The sequence below is a fragment of the Mauremys mutica genome, chromosome 19 (genome assembly GCF_020497125.1).
Source record: "Mauremys mutica isolate MM-2020 ecotype Southern chromosome 19, ASM2049712v1, whole genome shotgun sequence".
NCBI lineage: Eukaryota > Metazoa > Chordata > Testudines > Geoemydidae > Mauremys > Mauremys mutica.
Window position 1 is genome coordinate 17,089,907 of NC_059090.1, and position 22,416 is coordinate 17,112,322.

The 22,416-nt window shown below is 45.6% G+C and overlaps 1 protein-coding gene across 2 annotated transcripts in view; it reads left to right on the forward strand.

Moving 5' to 3' along the window:
- The window catches only part of MNT (MAX network transcriptional repressor), a 69,180-nt gene that overhangs the window by 42,777 nt on the left and 3,987 nt on the right, over positions 1 to 22,416 (forward strand). For both annotated transcript variants that reach the window (XM_044994010.1, XM_044994009.1), the window contains one exon: positions 22,221 to 22,413. In XM_044994010.1, the coding sequence (XP_044849945.1) occupies positions 22,221 to 22,413 (193 nt within the window). The remainder of the gene's footprint in view (positions 1 to 22,220; positions 22,414 to 22,416) is intronic.

Genomic DNA, 22,416 nt, shown 5'->3' on the forward strand with positions numbered 1-22,416 from the left:
TGAGCCCTAGAGTTTAAAGGGCCAATCCCGTGCGGGCTTTCAGTCCATTGGTACTGGGGGCACTTGGCATCTTTCATGCTTGGGTCCAAAGACGTTCAGATCTGCTCCGCCATCATATTGTCCGGAGGGGTTCTACTCTTCTGCCGCTGGCTTCAGTGGGAGCGAGTCAAGACCTATGAGAAATCTTGCAATATGGTTTTGATTTAAAAATTGTCACTGTTGGAGAATCTACCACAATCCTTGGCAAATTGTTTCAGTGGTTAATTACTCCCCCCGTTAAAAATGTACATCTTATTTCCAGTCTGAATTTGTCTACCTTCTACTTCCTGCCATTGTTACATTTGACAATAGTTGCCTTGCCTTTGAGTAACTCGCATATTCATTAACCCGAAGAAACATAGGATTTCCATGCTTGCATCAGACAGTTGATACATCTGATCTGGCATCCTAGCTTGAGCAGTGGCCAATGCCTGACTGGGTCCAAAAGCAGCCACAGAACAATGAAAAGTTCCAACCCACACGTACGGCAGCCCTGGCCAGTTGTGGAATTCTTGACACAACGGAAGATTCCTTCCGGAGGGCTGCAGCAGCCAACGATGACTTTTCCGTTAGCATGTTTGACTGCAAAAGGCAGTGTGATCTGTAGCGTAACATGACCCTGCTCTTTTTAAAAATCCAGCCCTGCTGTTTGTCTCCTGTTGGATGGATGATCGATGTGTACGTTAGCTTAACCGTGGGAGATGGCGGTGTTCCGACACACATAAGGTCACAAAATGGAAACAGGGTTTTAAACGTTTGTTTTCTTGTATCTGTTTTAAATGTTAAAAAGTCTACGCCTGTCAAACCATTATCGCGTAAGCAATTTAGAGAGCCATTGTCGAGGTTGTGATGCCTACCATTGTCCCAGGCTGCAGATGTTTATTATTGCTATTTGTGCGTGCTACCTGATACAAGCTAGACATAATGTGCTTGGGACTGTACAAACACGAAGGAAGGTGCAATCCCTGCTCCAAAGTGCTTGCGGATCTTAAAAACTGCAGAGAAAGCCTAGGGGGAAAGAGAGTGCAAGCAACCAAGATGATCATTGGCCAGGCCGTGATAACACACAGGCTTTATTTTCCATTAGCTATATAGCAGTTACCCCCTCTTGCCAACCTTGTCGTGATTAGGTCGTTAGTTCTTTGCAGGCATCACATTAGAAGTGGGTCTTCAGGAGGGATTTGAATGCAGAGAGTGGCAATGGCCATGCAGACTCTTAAGCTGTCCAACAAAGTAGCTGATTTGTTTCTTTTTTGTTGGGGGAGGGGGTATTTTTTTCAGGAAAGACTGGTTGTGTAGAGGGGCTGGGCAGCAGGCTACAAGGCCTTTCACTCCTGGGTGAACAGTTTTGAATCTGGCTCAGCTCCGCAGTGACCATCTGATGGTTTTGTTTTGGTGGCCATGGGGAAATGAGATTGGTGGTGCTAGGCCAGCAACCAGTGGGCTGGGATCCAAAGAAAGCTACCATGGGTAGATCTAAGTGACCCCTTGCTGGCAGTCTCAGCAAGGATCAAATGGACCCTGGAGACTGAGCTGCCTCTCTTGGTCTATTGTCAGCTTTTTGGGGCAGGCAGTCGCTTTTTGTTCTGAGTTTGCACAGCACCTCGCTCAGTAAGGGTCAGGGTCTGTGATTAATGCTCATAGGCACTGTGATAGTAATACTAGTAGAAGTGGTCTCTTCAGGTCAGGATGGAGGCTCATTAGCGGGGCCGAGTGGAGGAAGCTTCAGCTGCTTGTGTCTAGAGAAAGGACTTTGGTGCCCAGGGCTGTTGTTTGAGGAGGTGGCCTTCCATTATTGTCCACCAGCCCCCAGGGTTTACATAGGCTGTCACCTTCCATTGGGACTCACAAGTAAAATATTATCGTTAGCCTTTGCTTTTCAATCTTAGATTTCCTATTACAACTCCGTGACATGAGACTAAGCCTGGCCACACAGAGACTAAAACAGCCACTATGGTTCTTGGAATCACAGAAGTGTCATGAGAAGGTGGAGAACCAGGGTGTTAAAATGTTCTCCAGCGTGGCAGTTTGTTGAAACAATGTATAATGCGTTATGTGATATCATTACACTCCGGAACAGGGCTCCGGCACATACAGCACTTTGACCCGGTCTCCTCGTTTACATAAGCCACGTGGTGTTCCGGACCTGACACTTTTCAGTAATTGAGTGAGCAGATTAAGATCACTCACCCAAACAGATCTCTTGTTTCCTTAAATAGCTTGGTACAGATCACAGATCTTCTGGTGACTGCTGATGGGAACAGATGTTAACATACAAATGGAGGAAGGACTAACTACCAGGGAGGGCTGCTACCAAACAAGGGTGCAAGCCAAGTGCTTCTCTGCCGTAGCCTTTTCCTCCAGGGGACCGAATGGAATGGGCTTTGTGCACTGTGTGATGGGTTAGTAAGTACGACTCTTCACCTGGGATCTGTTCTATAACTGGAGTCTCAGTGAATAAGTTCAATTGCAGTTTTACACTGCACGTATTGTACTTACATACACCTGAGTGTACAGAACGTATGTACCCAGACATGCCAAATTAATCCCGGATAAACGACCTAAACATTCACAACTACCACATCACATGCATTTTAAAAGTCAGCCTTTGGGATTTTACAGGTGCAGTGCTATAGGCATGAGTTACCACCTTTCCCAGATCCATTGTTCACCTTCCTTCTAATGCCTTGTTCCAGAGCAACAAATGCTTGCGTAAAAAAGATGTCAGTTAAATTTTTCTCTGGCTCTTTTTGGACCCAGTTTCATATTTAAAACAAGAAATGAATCAGTAAGTTTACACCTCTCCTGGGGCTGCCCAAACAGCGCCTTTGGGCTTTCTAGAAATTCAGGGTGAGTGAAATCACTTTTCTCTTGTAATTCCTGTCCCTGGGGGGAATGCATTGCCTAATGGTTAGAGAAGGAAGCAGTGTGGATTATATCTCGTTTTGGCGAAGTCACTTGGCTGTTGCACTGTTTCCGTGTCTTTAACGTGGGGCTAATAATACATACCCATTTCTATCAAGGGCTTTGAGATCCTCTGATGAAAAGTTCTATAGAAATGTAAAAATATTATTTTTGTATTATTATCCTAAAGGGATTCTTGTGTCTTTTCCACGTGGGACACTGTTAAACATCTGCACCAGCCATTAAAAGACGGCGGGAGAAGGGAAAAAACAAAGAGAATTGTGGAGGAAAAACAAATGGGAACATCTTCTTTCTCCTACTTTTCAGTTAATTTTCTAACAAAACTTTCCAGGCACCGATAGAAAGTATGGCATGAAATTGCAGAATCCATGGTGATAGAGTCAGCCCACCCAGAGAACAATGGTTCCATCTGTCTTTCCGCCCCTCAAACCACCAAAGGAACAGGCCACTTTAGGAAGCCCTGTGTTGGTGCCATCAGAGGGATCTTCTGAGACAGACTGAATATTCACATCTTAACTCCAAAGCCCCATGGCACAGAGCTGCAGGGTATTTAAGGCCCTTTTTCATATATGTAGAGTGTGTGTGTATTGCAAAGAGAGTTTGTGGTGACAGATCAGATGATGTATTTACACAACTTTATATATATACACACAACTATATATGTACCTTATACAAACACAATTATAGATATATACATATGTATACAATTTATATAACTTTGTTGAGTAAACTCTTTATATAACCCAATTTGTGTCACCAGAAATTCTCAAGGCATTTATACCCTTGTAAATTGCCATTAATTAGTTATTAATCTATTAAATTACTAACAGACAGTTACAGGAAGACAACAATTATTGCCTATTGCATTGCACTAGAGTGATACAGAGCGCAATCCTTGTTATTCAATGGGCTGTAGTCACAGATGTGAATTACAATATTCACTGGACATGATTAATAAATTACAAAATAATAAATGAGAGGGATTCTGCAACTTTTTAATGACCACCATCAGAAAGCTCTAGAGATGTGCGTCCCACCCCCCGGTGTAATATTAACGTTGATGTTATGTACTGCTGACATCGATATAACGTATTTTGGAGGAAATGGAAATATGGGGCAGGATTTCCAGAGACTAGCAACTTGAAATCTTGTCGTTTGCCAGAGATGAGTTAAATGTAGTTTTTGGTTCTACATCTGCCCCTGATCCCTCCTACCAGCTTTTGAGCTGTTTTATAGTAATGTTTTATAGTAATGTTTTTTCTCTCCCCTGTGGGAAAGACCCACACAAACAGGAGAAAACTGGCTTGCCATCTTGAGAGAAACTGTGAAACTGTTTATACAGTTTGGGGAAATAACACTTTTCTTTGATCTCTTTCATTTATAGCGACCTGGAGTGTCATCTGTAACGTGGGTAGGTTAAAAAAATTCAGACAGAAGTTTGATTAAGTTGAGAGCGGCCCTTTAATCTTAGCATTGTATTATTCTTTTTCCTAATAACAACACTGTGGCCCTGAAAGGTAATCCAGGGGCAGCCAATATACAGCCCCTGGTGAAAACATGGCCGACAGAGTTCCAAATGCAGCTCACAGATGCTAATAGTGAGGACTTCCTGCAGAGACTACAGCTTCCATCATGCCATGATCCATCTTGATCCAAATAGCTGGGCTGCTCAGCTCACGATTAAGTAGCATGCTTGAAAAAGGAATGCAGATGCCCTCTGACTTATTGTTTTATGCAAGTTAGGTGCCCTCTGTTGAGCAACATTTTGACTCCTTTGATATAGTTCCATCTTGGGGATCCAGTTCCTAACATTTAAGCTCTACTGTCCTTGTGGTGTCACCTGAATCCTCCGTCAGCCTTAGAAAGACTGGCCTTTACTTTGCTCATCTTCCCAAAAGCCAGAGACATTTTTATTTAAATGGAAAGTGCAATTTAAAAAAAAAAATCTACATTAAATTTTCCAGAGAAAACTCTTCCCCAGCAAAGCTGCATCATTTATTTGTGTCTAATTCGTGTGTTTCTAGGTAACTGACATATTCTTGTTAATCCTAGAGTATTGTCCTTAATTAGGTGACCCAGCACCATGAGAAGGTCTGGCTGTCAGCTGCTGTTAAGAGATTAGTCACTAGGACGCTCTGGATTTGATCACTGCAACACTGTATTTTCCCCTGCAAATTGTTACACTGGGAGACAAAGGAATCTGATGGGTCTTATTCTGTATTTTTGTCCCTGATGCTGCAGGGCACAAGAATGATCCTGTGATCTTGGTGCTTTGTTGGTATCTCTCAGTCAATCTGCACTTTTAATTTTAGGTAAGATTTTCAAGAGCACCCCAGTGACTGAGGAGCCTAAGTTTGTTGAGTTGGAGTGGGACTTAGGCGTATAAGTTTCTGAGATCATGTCTACATTACAAACTGTGGTCGACGCAAGTTACATTTGCGTACAGCCACCAGAATTCGTATATCACTCGGGTGCATGCACACTTGTGTCGGCACTGCACGTGCTCACCAGGAATGCTTGCATCATTGGAAAGTTACTTCTGAAAATGGGTCCTAAGTCACTTAGGTGCTTTTTTAAATTTTACCCTTTGTCTCCTCCCCCCTCAATTGTAACATCTAAAAAACCTGTCAGTTTGCATTGTGGAATCACAAGAAAACATTTTAGGTACACGAAGGTCAGTAGAAACGATAGCAAAGCAAGAAACCATAACCTGTGATGCTACTGTGCATATAAAACATAGTTCCATCATTCCTGAGCACTGACATTAGCTTTATCCTCAGAAAAATGTGATTTTTTTCAATGTATTCTGCATTTGAATTACATTCAGAGGAGAAGCTGCAGAATGCTGATCAGCTAAGAATTATGAAAACTTTCATAATAGGAATGAGCCATAAATAAAACAGAATTTTAATTAAAATATTCCGTAGGAAATTCCCTGCAGTGCTTTACTCCTTAGACTTAAGATAATATATGTATTGTGATTCAGGATTCATTATCATCAGTAGTTTGGCGCCTCTCTGTCACTCTCCACTTGAAAATCTAAGAGTGCGTTACATACTATGGATTAAGTCTCACCCCATTTTCCTCAATTTACAGATAGGGAAACCAAGGCACAGACATTGCATGGCTTGGCCTGTCACCCATTGCGTCATTCATTGACTGAGCTGGGAATAGGACCCAGGTTTCCTGACTCCCATTTCCGTGCTTTACACATGGTAGCATTAAAATTTAAGCAATGCTTGGGCATTGCCTTTGCTCACAAGGCCCAGAACGGCCTTGCCTCTCCCTTCTAGCAGAACGAGATGACTCAGAGTCCAACTTCCCGCATTCCCAGTAGTTTGCAAACACAAAGGCAAGCCCATACACTCTAGAGGCTATATTGGCTCCATATTTCTTCACCCTGAGTGTACTAATTTGAATCCGTGTCGGAGTCACCTCCTCCTTGTCTTTGTTTCCCACATGACGTGTACTAGCATCAGCCATCATCTGACTTTTTGGCATCTTCTGCACTTGCTCTCCCTGTGCTATGGTTTTCTTTCATCCATCCAGTTTTATTCTCTGTCTCTCTGGGACAGTCTCAACGGCTTTACTCCTTCTCCACAGATTCCCTGGGATGGGACCAGATTGCTCAGAGCTCTAGTACAGCGGACACAAACTGAGGGTATTTTGTTGGTAGTAGGGGTGAGTTGTCCAGCATTGCTATCTAAGATAGGGCTGACCCCATTGTGAGTTACCTTCTTTGCTTTCTGTTCTGGGAGAGGAGGAAAGTTCCTGATGGGATCAACTGATTATGAGGTGCTAAAACTGCATGTGGTAGAGGTGTCACCCGTAGGGAGAGGAGTGAAACGGCTAGTGTGTGTTTGTTCCTCCCACCCCATAAACTTTGAGGACATTGGGGTCTCAGAACCTCATTGTTGGCGTTTATCAGCGGGCTGAACCAAAACACCAACTACAGGAACCTAGGAATTGCCAGCTCGAATCAGACTCGAGGTCCAGTGTCAGCACCAGATGCTTCAGAGAAAGGTGTATGAAACCTGTAGCAGGTAGATGTAGAATAATCCATCCCCACGTTGTTTCATCCTGACAGTCAGTAATAGAGATTAGCTTAAGCGTTGGAGCATGAGGTTTAATATCCCATCTAAAATGTTTGTTACGTGAACATCAGTTTGTCTGTGAGTTTTGCAGGATCCAGCTCTGACAGTGAGAAGCGTTTAGCTGCTTTTTGCTTCTCCTCCCTTGGTGATTAAATCTATTTCATTCAGAGGACCACGTTGGCTATCAAAGGCAGGCTGGATCCTGGCTCATACAGGTACTGGGGCAGGGACTATCTTTTTGTTATGTATGTGCACAGCTCCTGGCACAACGGGGTTTTGAGTGCAAACACAATCTAATTAATAAAATGTTTCCCTTCCACCACCACTGCTCTCCTCTGTCCCCTTGGCTCCTCTAGTTTGGGAAGCACTCAGTATAAATAGATAGGTAGATCTTTTCCATCAAACTAAAAAGAATAGGAGTGACTGTGCCAAAAACGTATTTAATCACCAGCGTGAGTCTCCTTACTGAAGTGGTCCTCCGGCCACTTGTAGAAAGGGCAGCGCTGTTCCTGCAGCAGGGGAGTTGCTCACTTCCTGAAAACACAGTGCTGGCTACATATGTGCAATCATACCCTAGAATATAGCAAACCTCTTTGGTTACCATTCCCATCCACTGTGTTAAGGGAAAACTAGAAGACGAGGCCACTAACAAATGACAAATTCAGGTCTGTGTGATCTATATATAGACCTGTTCCCCTCTTACCCATAGTCAGACTGCAGCTCATGTAGCCTTCTTGAAAAAATGTGAAAGGTAGCTGGCAGATTGTCTATTTGTATGTAATACAGTAACCCTGACGGATACAGAAATCGGTGATAGAGCGAGGGGTAGGTTGGGATGGTTGACCAGGTTCTTCTTTTCTTTTATTCCTTTGGCCATACATTTTGTTGGCCAACAGTGGGTCAGACCAGTGGGCCATCTAGCCTAGCATCCTGTCTTCCGACAGTGGCCAATGCCAGGTGCTTCAGAGGGAACGAACAGAACAGGTAATCATCAAGTGATCCATCCCTTGCCGCCCATTCCCAGCTTATGTGAATTTTAGTGCTTGTATAAAAAGCTGGTTTGACAGCCCAGGAAACTGAAGTCCCCGAATGGACAGTGGCAGCACAAGCTTACCCCATCAGCGTGTCTCAACCCTGTCCGGGAGGGGTGAGAGGAGCGTTCGGTCTCTGGAGCTCAGTCAGTCCTTGATGTCTCTGCCCAGGCTGTCAACAAAGAGGGGCACTTGGCGCTAGTTGTGGTGGTTTGTGTAATAAAGACCCTTCTCCGCCAGGAGCAGGGACCATCACAGTCATTCTCCATAGGCCACCAAACAGCCATCAGGTGGCAGTCAAGTTCAGTGACTCCCAAATGAAAACTGATCAGCTACCAGAGCTATAGATTTTTGCCTTTCCTTAGAAGTGATGGTATTTTAGCACCCAATCAAAAGCCGGTGGAAATGAATGTAAATCTTCCTATTAACTTTGTTGGGCTTTGGCTCCGGCCCTTAACAAGCTCATAATCTGCCCGGGGAGAACGTAGATGCCAGTCTTCACTGAGTCAGAACTGCCACTGAAACCAGCAAGGAATTTGCTGTGGTACAGATTGCTGGGTGTAGGTCTGTGTGGTTCATTTTAATTGTATGCATGTGTGTGTGTGTATGTGTGTGTGTGTATTTCCCTAAGCATTTGAAATCTGCAGCAGCAAAGAGGTTACTTGGACAGTTCTTTTTCTTTGCATGATAATGATATTCTGGTGCAGAGACACGTATTTTCCTTTCTGTAGCAGGAGGCTAAAGAAGCAGGAACTTTCACTGCTGCCACGGCAAGATTTCATCTGGTAAAAGCCAGCTGAATGAAACAGTTGCTATAGAAACCCTAGTTTTTGTTCCCTTGGAAACCAGCCGGGGGTTTCACACATGCAGAGTATTTAATACAACTCGTACCTCTGCTGCTGGGCCTGATCCTGCCAGGTGCTGAGCGCTGTACTGTGCAGTCCTGGGGACTTCATTGACTATTGGGCCTGAGTCTGCTCCTGTTGACGTCAGTGGGAATTGGGCCAGTGACTTCAGTGATAGCAATCGGCCCTTTGTGTGAGGACTAAAACATGATATTATAACCCTGGACTCAGATAATTAGTCTTTATTAACATGAGCAATCCCAGTTAGGTAAAGGCAGCAACTAGTGTGACCGAGGGCTTAGAGAACAAGCCCGTAGTTTTCATGCTCTTCTTACTCAGGGAAAATCCCACCCGATGGAGAAGTCCTGTAGAGACAGTGGTTCTCAACCAAGGGTCTGGGACCCCTGAGGGGCCACGAGCAGGTTTCAGGGGGTCTGCCAAGCAGGGCCAGTGCTCGACTTGCTGGGGCCCAGGGCAGAGAGCCGAAGCCTCACCACATAGGCCTGAAGGCTGGGGCCCAGAGCCCCACCGCCTGGGGCTGAAGCCAAAGCCTGAGCAATGTAGCTTCATGGGGGCCCCTGTGGCAAGGGGCCCCAGGCAATTGCCCTGGCTTTTATATGCAGAAAACCAGTTGTGGCGGCACAGGTGGGCCATGGAGTTTTTATAGCATGTTGGGGGAGCCTCGGAAAGAGAGAGGTTGAGAACCCCTGCTGTCGAATGTAGTAGGGGTGATTTGTATAGAACTGCAACAGGGTTCTGTAGGAACGATTCTAAACAGCTATAGAGCTTAATAGAGAATTGAGCAAGATTCAGACCGAGATTAGGCATTTGTACGGATAACAAAAATATCCAGAGTTGTTATATTAATTCTGAGGTAGTGCAAAAATATAAAAGCTCCTGCTCTGAATCCCTAGAGTTAGGTTTGTGGGGGACTTATTCCAGTGCTTCCTACAGGGCAGGTGTTTTTGCACCTTCACCTGACGCATCTGGTTCTGGCCACTGTTGCCAGACTGGAATTGCTTCTAGTTCCTATGAGGATGAGATTTCTTTCTGTAGGCTTCTGGTTATTTTCAATCATCCTGTCAAATTCTACAGCAGGGATAGAAGTCTCTATTCAGTGCTGTGCAAAGAAACCTACAGAATTGATCATTAAACTGTGTAGCAATTTGCCATGTAGGGTTGATTTCACTGGGGAGTTTCTTTGAGTAAAAACCGAGTAAGAAAGTCACGTTTTGGTGTGGTGGCACAACTCTCATTAGTAAGGGCTGCAAAATCGGGCTCTGAATTACAAGTCATTTCACGATCACTCTGCTGATGAGGCATTCTGAATCGTCTGATGCCTAGTACTGTAGCATCACGGCCAAAACTTGCTCTTGGAAAAGCTCGTGATTGGAGGTGTGTTTTTAAATTGCTGATATAATGTATGTAAGGGCAGCGTTTTATTAACACCTTTTAAACTTCCTGGATGCCAAGTGTTGTTCTGGAGGTGAAATGCAGAGGAAGTATCTGGGCCTTATTTTCATCCGGACATAAGAAAGTTAATCACAGCTAGCTATAAAATGGAAATATTTGTAGAGTGACAAAAGGCTGTTGCTGTGGACTGACAACAGCCGTTTGTTTCTGGTGTTTTTACCAAATGGTGGCAGGCGAGATGCACACAAGGACCCAATGGCGTAGCTAGAAGTGGAAATTTGGGTGGGGCCCGGCAGGCAATGACAGAGTGAGCTAGCTCAGCTTCTCCCCCGCTGCCACGCCCGCTGCCTAGCCCTGGTGCCCCCAGACACAGGGCTTCACCTGCCGAGCTGGGCACGCACAGGGGGCGGCTCAGAAAATGGCAAGGCAGAGCAGCCGGGGCGTAGCTTTCTGAAGGGCGGGTGCATAGCTCCGTCCTGGATTTCAGATGCCCAAATGACGCTCTGGATGCTAAGTGGGTGGGCCATGGCTATATCCCCACAAGAACCATATTAGCAGCCTTGAAACACTGAGAAGAAGGAAGGCGAAGGGGCGATACATTACAACTGGTGTCGCATTGTGTATTTGCTGCTGTGAATGTTGTGCTTTTTTGGTTTAATAATCCATAGGGGGGAAGGCTGCCCTGAACCTGTCTGTTGCACGGCAAGGAAGAAAATCTGATTCTTGTGGAGGGCGTGAAAACCCACAGACACGTTCAGGTCCTAATTTAGTGACATCCATTTAAATAAAATACGAAAGGGTCCAGTTCTCCTTGTGCGTCGTTTACAGCTGTGCACAGTGGCTGTAATGTGCTACCAAGTCAGGATTCTCCGCTGAGACTGGCAGTTGCATTTTACACCCTCTTTGCACAGGGGTAAATGATGGCACAAGGCAGCAGAGAATAATCCCAAAGCGTTAGGAGCCAGTTGTTCCAGCCCTTTGTCACACAGATCCAGCAAAACACTTAAGCACATGCTGAACTTTAAGTATACAAGTGTCCCAATGGGACTGCTCATCCGCAAAGTTAAGCACGTGCTTAAATGCATTACGGTATCAGGGCCTGCGTGTGCATGTCTCGTTCTGAATACAACCTTGCTCTCCAAAAAGCATGTTAATATCTTTTTACCTTGTGGGGGACGGAAAAAGCTTCTGCCCACAAAGGAATTCAGGCTCTTACTGTCCTGTTCATGTATGTCATTGCTCAGTTTCTGCTCTTTGTTAACTTCTCATGCAGCTTAGGGTTTAATTTAGCAGCTGTGGAGGTTCTCAGTGAAATTGGCTCCACTGTTTCTCATCAGAGCCACCAGCCCACATGCAAAAATCCCCAAATGTCAAAAGGCATAGATGCTTTTTGGTAAACAACATGAAAATCCTGGAATCCGTGACTCCCACAGCAGCAATTTTGGGGCCAGTGTCTGTTATCTCCATCAGTGCGGTACTGTGGCCGAGATTTGTATATGCACAAAAGTCAAGAAATTCAAAGTTATGGTTGTCACAGCAACCCCTTAACACTGTAGAATAACAGTTGCCTTGGCAACCAGTCCTTTCAATTTCCTGACATGTTGGGGGAAAAAATTGCAGTCATAATTTTACATGAACATAAGGACAGGGGTTTTCATGGAAATTCTTTGCTTAGAAAACAGAAGCCTCTAGAGGTGGTGCATTTGTGGAGCTGGCTAAAATCAGATTGCACCCTGTGCTACTGTCAGGTTGTAGCTTCACATCTAGGCTCTCGCTACCCTACTGAGTGTGCATATATATAAAACTGGTAACATGGGTGTCCGGGATAAAAATAACCCCCACCAAATTTACTGGTCCCATTAGGTTCCTTCTTCTAGGTAGCATGATCCGATCTCGGCTTTCCTTTGAGGTATAGAACCTCCGAACCACAAATTTTGAGTTGAACCCGAGCTCTGAGAAGTGCCCGTTTGAATACAGTGATGCTAACGATCCCCTCCAAACTAGAGTCACCCTCCCAAACAGCCAGTAAAATCTCAGTCTGTATGTCCTCCAAGTTAGCTCACACGTCCATCTGTTAGAATGGCCAGAATAACAGTAGCCCTTGGGTCGCTACGAACAGATTTTGCTGCATGATAGTATTGATTGCCTGTGTAATAGTTTACACTTCCAACATAAATTGATCCTCCCAACAGTCTCTGAGGTAGGGAAGTATCCATTTTTCAGGTAGAGAAACAGAGTAACAAACAATTTCAGTGATTTGCCCAAGGCCAAGAGAAGAAATCAGTGGCTGAACCAGGATTAAGGTTAGGACTTTTTGGCTGTGAATTAACATGCTTAACCCACTAGTCCCTGCTGCTTTCTCTGACAAACATAAATGCATTAAGTGGCATGGCTGGATAGCTGTCCAGGGTGCATCAAGAATATGGAGCAATCAGTGTAAAGCTCTGATAGTCGGCCTTGGCTGGCTTACACTGTTTGAATATACAGATCTGCAGGTACATATATCTGAAGTATTTCAGTGCATTAATTAGAATACATTAGTTGGACGTTCGAGGCTGCATGTGTTCTGCGATGCAGGCTTTGAACACTTACAGCTTTTCTCGGACGTGGGCACGGTTTTCGTCCTCATCATGGCCCAAGTGTGCTGCGACTTTGAAGTTAGTCTGAGCCTGAAAACCACATGTGGGCAATTGGCTATCTGGGGAAAAATGCGTCGTTCTTTTATTTTTTCGTGCTCAAAGCCAGTCAAATTAATTTACGTGAAAAATCTCAATCAGCTCTCTCCCAATATTCACCAGGAGAAATTCTAGCCAAAAGGATCTTTTTTTGGGTGGAAAATGGTTAAACCTGAAAAAGCAGGGCATTCTAAATGCCTAAATATAGTGTCAGTGTTGCAATGGTATAATGCAAGCCTTTATTTTTTCACACTGACAAAGCGATCACTAACCTTGGACTCCTGCAGTACCATCACAATTGTCCTTGATCATGTATCATCTCTGTAAGTGCTTGTTCTGTCACTCCGGAGGAGAGGAGCGCTACAGATGAAAAATGAATCTCCTGATGATCTAGTGCAGTTGGGTTCTTTTTGGTAGATGGAAAGAATTCTTGGGTAACTGAGAGTAGTTGAGAGTTTGCTGTTTTTAAAATGATCTATATTGGTGGTTCAACCTGCGCTGAGAGGTTTCTGTTTTAAAACACCAGAACTCCCTGTGTCCTAGTGGTTAGTTTCCCACACTGCCATGCAAGCTACCTGCGTTTGATTTCCATTCATGGTTTCTGACTCCTTTCGTGCATTCTCCCATTATAGAGGAGTGACTGCCTCCATGTTGCTCAGCAGCGAATTATTGGAGATATAGATGGGCTTCCTTCCAGTCCTCCGCTGGAGGGATGGTGCAGGACAATAGGGAGGTGCTCAGAGGACACATCAAAGGAAAAATCAACTATATACCGTCTGCCAGATCATCCGTTGCTCAGTAAAAGGACCATGGGAAGATATCACTATATGGTTCTTCTTGTGGAGAAGCTGGTTCTTCTTTCCAAGCTGTTTCTTGGGAGAATCAGCAGGAGTCCGGCTGTTTATAACATTTAATGGCTGATTTGTTGTTTTAAATCCCCTCTCTCTCTCACACACACTCCCCCCCCGCCCTCTATGTGGTCTCAAAATAAGACAATACTCATTGGTTTCAGAAAGTTTGAGAAGCAAACACACACACACACAGCTTTTGTTTATGGATCTTCTACTTCCCAGCTTCCTTTTAAATTGGAAGCCATCTACCACGGGCGAAAGAGAGAGATGGAGGTGTGGTCTGAGCACAGGACTGGGAGACTGGACTCTGGAATTCCAATCCCAGCTCTGGCGCTGTCACTTAGCCTCAGTTTCCCCATCTATAAAATGAGAATGATAATACTAATGAGCTACCTTACGGGAGCTTGGGGAGGATTCAACAGTTAATACTCGTAGAGCACGTGGGGGAGGCAGAGTACTGTGCCGAGTATTATTATTAGGTATGTTTGTGAGCTCAGCCTCTGGGTTGTACAAAAGTTCCTTTGTTACGGTATTTCAGTCTATTCACAAGCTGAAACCCGCCATGTTTTGCTGAGGGGAGAGAAGAACTGCAGAGGGCAAGCCGTCTCCTGTGAACACAGTCAGGCCAGACCATTATCTGGTGAGAAGGGATCAGATGAGACTGTGCGACGTGCACGTCTCCACTTCAGGACAGGAAGCTCCTAATGGGACTATATCCTGATGGAAATGGCAAGGCAGCCTGGAAGGAGGAAGTGTTCCTTTGTAAAGGACGTTGCTCTAAGCAAAGGATTTGCCCATTCAGGCTCGGAGACCTGGGCCAAACATGGGGAACATGCATCTCTCCGTATCTTGGGAGACAATTTAATCTTCATCCCAGTTAGGAGCCCCTGAAAATTCCTTCCCGGAGTCTTAGCTTTGTCTTTGACAGTTTCCATTCAGAGTGACAGCTAGAGAAAGTGGGTCAGTTGCAGTTAAAAACCTGCCACTGTCCCAGATACACGTGCAGCCGCTTTAACAAAATATCAGACCTAGAAAGAGAAGAATTCGGGGTATTCGTATGAATTCCTTTATCAAAACGTCATTCCTTGTAAATTTTGCTCTGCATTATCGGTGGTCTGGTATTTCTTTCCCTGCCCAGTCTAGTCTTGTTTTCGAAGTCTGTTGCAGATCCAGCAGACAAGATCAGGTGAAATGGGAGAATATAGATAATTGGATCCTATTTTAAAAAATATGCAGTTGCTGTAGGGGATGACTATTGTTTGTGTTGCAGTAGTACCTGGAGGCTAGGTTCCCATTGTGAGAGGCATGATAATAAGAATTCTTCTTTTAGCAACGTTGTGCTGGGGCACTGGGAGGGCTGTTGGAAGATGCTTTGCATGGCTGAGGGTGTATAGGTAAGAAGATCCAGAAGAGATGGGGTTTGGATATCCCTGTGCCCTTCCAGGTGAATTATCTGGCAACCCCGTGTCTGACACTGGTGGGTGTTGAGAATGCTCAGCTATGGACAGGCAGATGCTTTGTCTAAAATGACCTCTGGATGATGCTAAAAGAATCAGGATGAAATTCACCTCTGACCTACTTAAGCCCTACAGTGTGGGAGATGCAAGCACAGCAAGACCGTTGCAATTGCTGCATCCTGCAGGCAGGACTCTGCATTGGCCCCAGGGCCTGGAACGGACAGGGAATGCTCTTGAGTCAGCTTTTCACCCGAGGGGTCCTCGCTGCACACTAAAGCCGATCCCGTGCCCTCGGAGCAGAAACTCCTGAGAGGAGAGAGGGCGTCCGCAGTGACCACGCTTCCAGCTGGAGGTGAATCCATTGTGCTGTACAGGGATCAGCTGGTGCCCAGCGGTTTCATTTCCACCCCCAGCTCTGTCGCTGGTGAATGCAACTGATTTTTTTTTTTTTAAAGCTGTAGCAATATGTGCATAGGGGCTGGGTGGTGCAAAGCTGGGTGGTTCGTGTTTGTAAAGCACAAGGAGAGCCTCGGATGGCTGAGACTAAAGCAGAGGGAAAGATCCTGCCCGTACTGATTGATGAATAAGAGCGCCTTGTGTGGCATTAGGCTCCACGCTGCGGTGGCTGCGAAATGCATCTTGACATGTGCAGCCTCTGAGGAGCTTGCGGAGTTAGAGAGAGCTCTCTGGCAGGGCTGCTTATCTCCGTGCGCTCGGAGAGCTTCCTCTTGGAGAGCCCCGCCGTGCACGTACGTGCGTGCACCAGTGTCAGGAGAGCTGTTTGCACAAGCCCTACAAGGAATGTGTAGCTACAGTGGGTGGCTGTTGTGAGCTGGCACCCGGTCAAGTCATTTCCCAGCAGAGGGAGGGGCTCAGGCGGCTGACATGTGGAGCTCTGCTTCTAAGGGGGGCGGAGGCGGCGGTGGATGGGAGGAGGAAGGGATGGAGCATTGCCATGCAGACAGTCTGTTTTCCAAGGAGCGGTGCCAGAGCCATGTGAGCCATGGGGGAGTGAAACACTGAGCGAGCAGGAGCCCGCGATCTCTGACCTCGGCAGCTAGGAGAGTGTCTAGTCACCGTTGCTAGGGGGCCGCTTTCCTTCTGGTAATTACATGTGTGTAGCTGCGCTGCCTCACCTGGCGTCACACTCTCCTGGCGCCTGGATTCTTCGCTCGCTCGCTCGCAGGAAACAAAACCCGAGTCGGCATGCTGGTGACGTGCGAGATACGGGTTCAGAGGCGGCGGAATGGGCTCTGCGTTCTCCTTTCACTCATCACGCCATGTGGAGAATCACGTGGGGATGTCTTTGGAGGGAGATTATGTGTGGAGAGCGGTAGCAGGGCTGGTGTGTGCACATGGGTTTATGAGGATTTTATTGGCAGGCTTTTTCCTTTTCATTTCTCCCTTGCTTACATTGCAAGGTGACGGCTCCTACTCAGCTCACGTGGGGGCTCTTTTTACGGCCGAGAATAGGAACATGCGTCTTCCCCCAGGCTCCTCCGCTGCTTTAGAAATCAGAACACAGCTACCTTGTATTGTGTTGCGTAGTTTTGTAATGTACCCGCCACAGCCCGATGAGAAGCTGCAGAATAATGGGCTTTAAAAGAACCGTATGGATTTTAAGCCACTGCAGCCTTGTATGGATTTAAACTAGGTCTCCTAAGATTAGAGATCAGAGCTGGAATACTATCAAGAGCTGTGACCCCTCTATTCTCCATTTAGAGTATCCATAGAACAGCTGATTTGCCTGCATTTTATTGTCCCAGTGCCTGCCATTGCTGCTATAAGATGTCAGCGATTTCCATTATATGCCTCTGAGATTAGGGGGTATTCTAGTATAATTTGCCCGTTTAAACAAAATGACAAAATTCTCCCCTTGGAGTGAAAACATTAACTTGTAAAAGATTATTTACACCGGACTCAATCCAGCTGTGGCATAAAGTGAGGGCAATCCCATTTAAATCCATCCCCCCCGCGTATGCCAAAGCTGAATTTGGCCAATTAGTATAAATTAATTGGGTTCAGTTTTAAGATAGTTGCTTTGTTTGCGTTAGAGGGGGAAAAAGAGACCAGTAATTTCTGTGGTTCACTAATATAGTTTTGACTCAGCTTTTCTGTAAGAAGGAAGCAGGAGCCACCCCACTTCATTGTTTTTGTAGCTAACAAATTAAGAGCCTCATCTTGATCTAGAGTTAAGCAAGCACTGAGGGTTTCCCAAAGAAATCTTGAGTCAGTTGACTTTCGGGATTGTTAACGTGTGTGGGGCCGTTTCCTCTTGGGAGACACACTGGTAGAACTGGAGTCTCGGTGCCTGTATTCTGAAGATCATGGGGCTGATCCTGCATAAGGAAGATCAGTGGAAGTTTTGCTCTAGACGTCAGTGAGTTCTGGATGTGAGTGGGGAGAAACAGCCATGATGAGCTATGTGAAAAATCTCTTTGGGTAACATTTTCTAAAGCACCTGTGTGACTTAGCACCTGTCCCTTTTGAAAATGGGTGCTTAAGGCTTCAGCAAATGGAAACGTCTGTCAAGATCAGCTGTTGCTTCGTTCGTTCGTTCTTTCTTTCTTTCTAAATTGGTCACTATCTGATGCATTGACTTTACATGTATAGTCCACTGTAATAAAACTAGGTTCATAGTGGTGCTTTGTTTGCTATGCCATTGTGTACTAGGCAGACTGCATTGACACAGCATCTTTTTCCTTCTCTGGTGATCAATATATTGAAGGGTTCCACTGCTCTGTTAGTGGGTGCTAGCAGAAAAGGACAGCAGATGTTTTCTTTCTTACTTGACTTCAGCATTTCCCTGTGATGCAAGGTATTGCTGGCTTTTATCCATCCCTCCCCTATTAGCAGCACTTTTTCAAGCTGTGTTGCTCTTCAGAATGCCCATGTCACCCCCCGAATGGGAAACGCAATCTGCCATCCTGTTTGGAGATATTTTGAGACATGAATGTTTTAGGGGCCTGGCATAAGGCCAGAACAAGTGAGCTCGGCGGAGGTGTTGGGATGGGAAGAGTTTACTTGCCCTTCCCAAGCCACAGAGCATCCGGGGAGCTGTTTCACTGTGACAACGCTGTCCATGGCCCTTCCCCAGATTTTGGGCAGCAGATCACTGTGTAGTTACAGATTCACTGGCCACATCCCTTCAGTGGCCAAGCCACAGATCTCAGGCCGCCTCCTGCACAGCGGTGCAAAGAGAGCTGTGCCCATTCCACCTCCTTTGCAGCCTTTCCGGGGCCCTGCTTCTTAATTTGATCAGGGATCTAGGAGAGGTGAGCTGAGGCTGAAGTCAGGAACAGAGAGTAACTCCTATTGCGCTGAAGGCAGGTTACAGCACAGAAGCAGCAAGGGACGCCCTCGGACTGGGATAGAGGAGGGGGTGGAAGGAGTATCCAGGCTCATGCTGCTGCTTTGGCGGAACGCCCCTGCTAGGGCTCTGAACTGCCTCCTTTGCTGCTTCATCAGCTTATGTTTCCTACATTTTGTATGTGCTCTGCATCCGTGATTCATTTGCCGATGTCCTTAAGAGAGCCTCTTTCCATGTCAGCGTTTGCCACGCACGTACAGTCAGAGTGTTCTGGCAGGGAGCTTAGGAAGTCAGCGGGGTGGAAGCACGGTGCTGGGAAGGGTCTGACTTTCACATTCCACAGGAATCAGATTCGTTTCTTGGGTCTTAATTTCTGAGTTTTGTTCGAGGTGGGGGTGGGGGTGGCGGAATGTAGAGTGAAGTGTCTGGTGTGTTTGAAAGAAAAACACTTAACGAACTTAGACGCGTTCAAGAGTCCGGGTTATATTTGCATAGAGCTAAAGTGGTTTTATGGGAGAAAACATGTATATGATTATTTTTCTTCTTGTTTTCATTTATAATCATTCCTCCTCCTCCTTCCTTCCCTGCCACAGGCGACGACCCTCACCGATCAAATCTGAGATTTAGATAATGGAAAATGCAAACTACTCGGAGTTTTCAGCAGTGATTGTGCCTTGCATTCTAATGGGTCCCAAACTCTGCACATGCAGAATTCACTTAAATGCAGCCGTGTCTGGGAGACAGAGCTGCACTCAGATGGGTAAAGAAGCCACAGAGCACTTCGGGGAGGGGAAAATGTGCATGCGGGGCAAGCCCTTTCTCTTATGAAACGTGGAGTGGGATCTTTAGTATTCATTGAGACCAGATGTGATCTTGATTTTTTTTTTAAGGCCTCATCTGAAAGACCCTGTATGGGGTATGCTCCATGGAATATGAAATATCTGCCTTGGAAGGATTGAGTTTATCCTGCTAAGATTTGGATCTGTCGTTTTTGGGAGTCTAGTTATTTGAAAACTGAGAGCAGAATGTCCTTGAAGCAAAGACCTTCCACTGCCCGGGCAGGTCCAAGTGTCTGACTGATCCATATATTCCAGTATCTCTTCTATAATCTCCTCTGTCACCTTGCTGCTGTCATCTCTTCTGTGGATCCATCCAAAGCAGAATATGGACCAGAGAAAGATGGAGTTCCAGCGGGTGTGACTTACACAGCAGAATCTAATTACTTGACAAATCCGGCTCTGGTGGTAAATCATTTTACTGTAGAATGCTTAGGACCTGATCCTGAGAGGCGCTGAGCACTCAAAGCTCCCACTGGAGTTAAAGGGAGTTGTAGGTGCTCAGCACTGCTCTGGATCAGGCCATTAGAGAGCCCATTTTCCTACCATTAAAGAGGGATGAGTTTCAGGAAGCCTGCTCTGTTTCCTAGTTGATTTGGATCACCTGCTACTAGAATCGGCCACTAAGGACTTTTCTCCATTTCTCATGCACAGCATTGCAGAGTTTGCCAGGTGGATTAGGGGATGTTTTCACATTGCTCTGAAGCATCCAGCAGGACCCACTGCCAGAGACATGGTTCCGACCTTGGCAGACTATAAATTCACTCTAATGTGGCAAATCTTACATTTCGAAGAGCACGGGTTCATGAGTTTTGCAGCCAACTGTTACTGTTTGTCAAGGAGGGGAGGAAGCAGTATTGAGAAGTTTCTTGCACAATAAGTTGTTGTGTTGTGTGCTTCTCCTTATTACGTCACCTGGCCCAGTGCCACCTAATCTAGATTGCAATGAACACGATTCCCACAAGTTTTGGTTGACAAATCCAGTAAGTTTTGTGATCTAAACTGTATACAGAAACAAAAGCATCAGCAAGCAAATGGCAGGTGCGATTATTATAATGTAGGCCACAATTTGCCTTGGCTACTACAACATAGATTATGCTGCTCTGTTACTTGGTGCTGTGGTCCTACAGGAAGGGACCGATCTTGCAAAGTCATGGTCAATGCATCTCATGACCGGGACCTACATTTTCAGCAGGGCATTGCACTTTGAGGTGAGAACAGTGGTCACTGTGTTTTTCGGTAACAAATTAAGCAGTCCCTTTCTGAGTATGTAAAGGCTAAACAGATCAGAGCTCCGTATAGATATCAAGTTCTGGGTCAAGATTTTCAGCAGTGGTTGTTGGGTTTTTTGTGTGTGTGTTTTTGGTGCCCAACATCAGACAGCTTAAAGGGGTCTGATTTTTAGAGGGGGAAGCTCAGTGCTTTCTGAGAATCAGGCCCCTTGAAGGCATCTTAGATTGGGCACCCAAAAGCTGAAGGACATGAAATCGCTAGTCACTTTTGAAGAGTTCAGTGATAATAAGGTACACTGCAGAAATACATTCTGCTTAAACAGAAGCAGAAAGTAAGTCAGTGGAAGGATCTCTCTCTCTCTCTCTCTCTCTCTCTCTCTCTCTCTCTCTCTCTCTCTCTCCATCCTTCCCTCCCTTTTTTAGGTAAAATCCTCTTGGGGTATTTTTGTTTGTTTGTTGTTCTTGGATTTTTTGGCCTGACTGGTTGATAAGTTTGGTTGTTATAAGTCTTATGGGGGAGTTTTGGTTTGGTTTTTATGGAGGGGGCATGTTGGTAGCTGGGGATGTTAATGTTGGGGCATCGTCCTTGCTGTGGTGGAAAAGCTTTTTCGAAGAGGAAGGTGTTGCAGCTTTTTCTAAAGACGGTTCGACTCTGGAGTCTCCTGTGTCCTTTGGAAGTTCGTTCCATGGCTGGCTCCCTTCAACCGAGAATGCTTTGCCCCCGTGTCTCAGACACTGCGTCATGGGTTTTGTGATCTGCATTGTCCCAGAGAGCCACAACTGCCTTGACAGTTCAGAGATCAAAATTAGACCTTTAATGTAGCTGGGGCTTATTCCTAGCCTAGTATTTTGTAATTTGAGGGGAGGTAGGCCACAGTTGCCGCTGTTTATTTTGATGTAAGGCTATTAAGACTTTCCAAAGTAGAAATGATTATTGGCACGATTAAACCACACACCCCCCTTATTTACGCAGACCAGTGGCTATACTGGGCTAAATTCAGACCTAATGCAAGCAGGTGCAGTTCTACTGATGTCTGTGGAGTTGCTTAGAGTTTACTTATACCTGATTGGATTTTGGCCCATGAATCACTTCATGGTGCTGTGCTCAGACACTGGGATCAGCACTATTCCTATTATGGGGGAGATTCCATAGGATGGACCAAGTAGAGTGTTCTGTTTTTTATGGTTGTCTCCATCCCTCTCCTTTACTGTGAGGATTTAGAAAGTGTAGCCTTGACTGGAAACGAGTGATAAAGTGAAGACAACTGGCAGAAACTAGGAATGAGTGACAGGGGCTGGATCACTGGATGATTACCTGTTCTGTTTGTTCCCCCTGGAGCACCTGGCATTGGCCACTGTCGGCAGACAGGACACTGGGCTAGATGGACCTTTGGTCTGACCTACTATGTTCATTCTTATGTTCTAATGGCAAAGGCAATGGGCGTGTCCTGGTTACAGTGGGTCACATTTTTATTTGTATTTCTTCCATTGCTTTCTTCATCCTGTCCTTAGACTTTAAAGAGAAAGGAGAAGGAATATGAACATGAGATGGAGCGGCTGGCAAGGGAGAAGATCGCTACCCAGCAACGACTGGCCGAACTGAAGAATGAGTTGAGCCAGTGGATGGACATCCTGGAAATTGACAGGATTATTCGACAGACAGTTCAGCCAGAGGATGACCAGGCATCTACCTCGACTGCATCAGGTA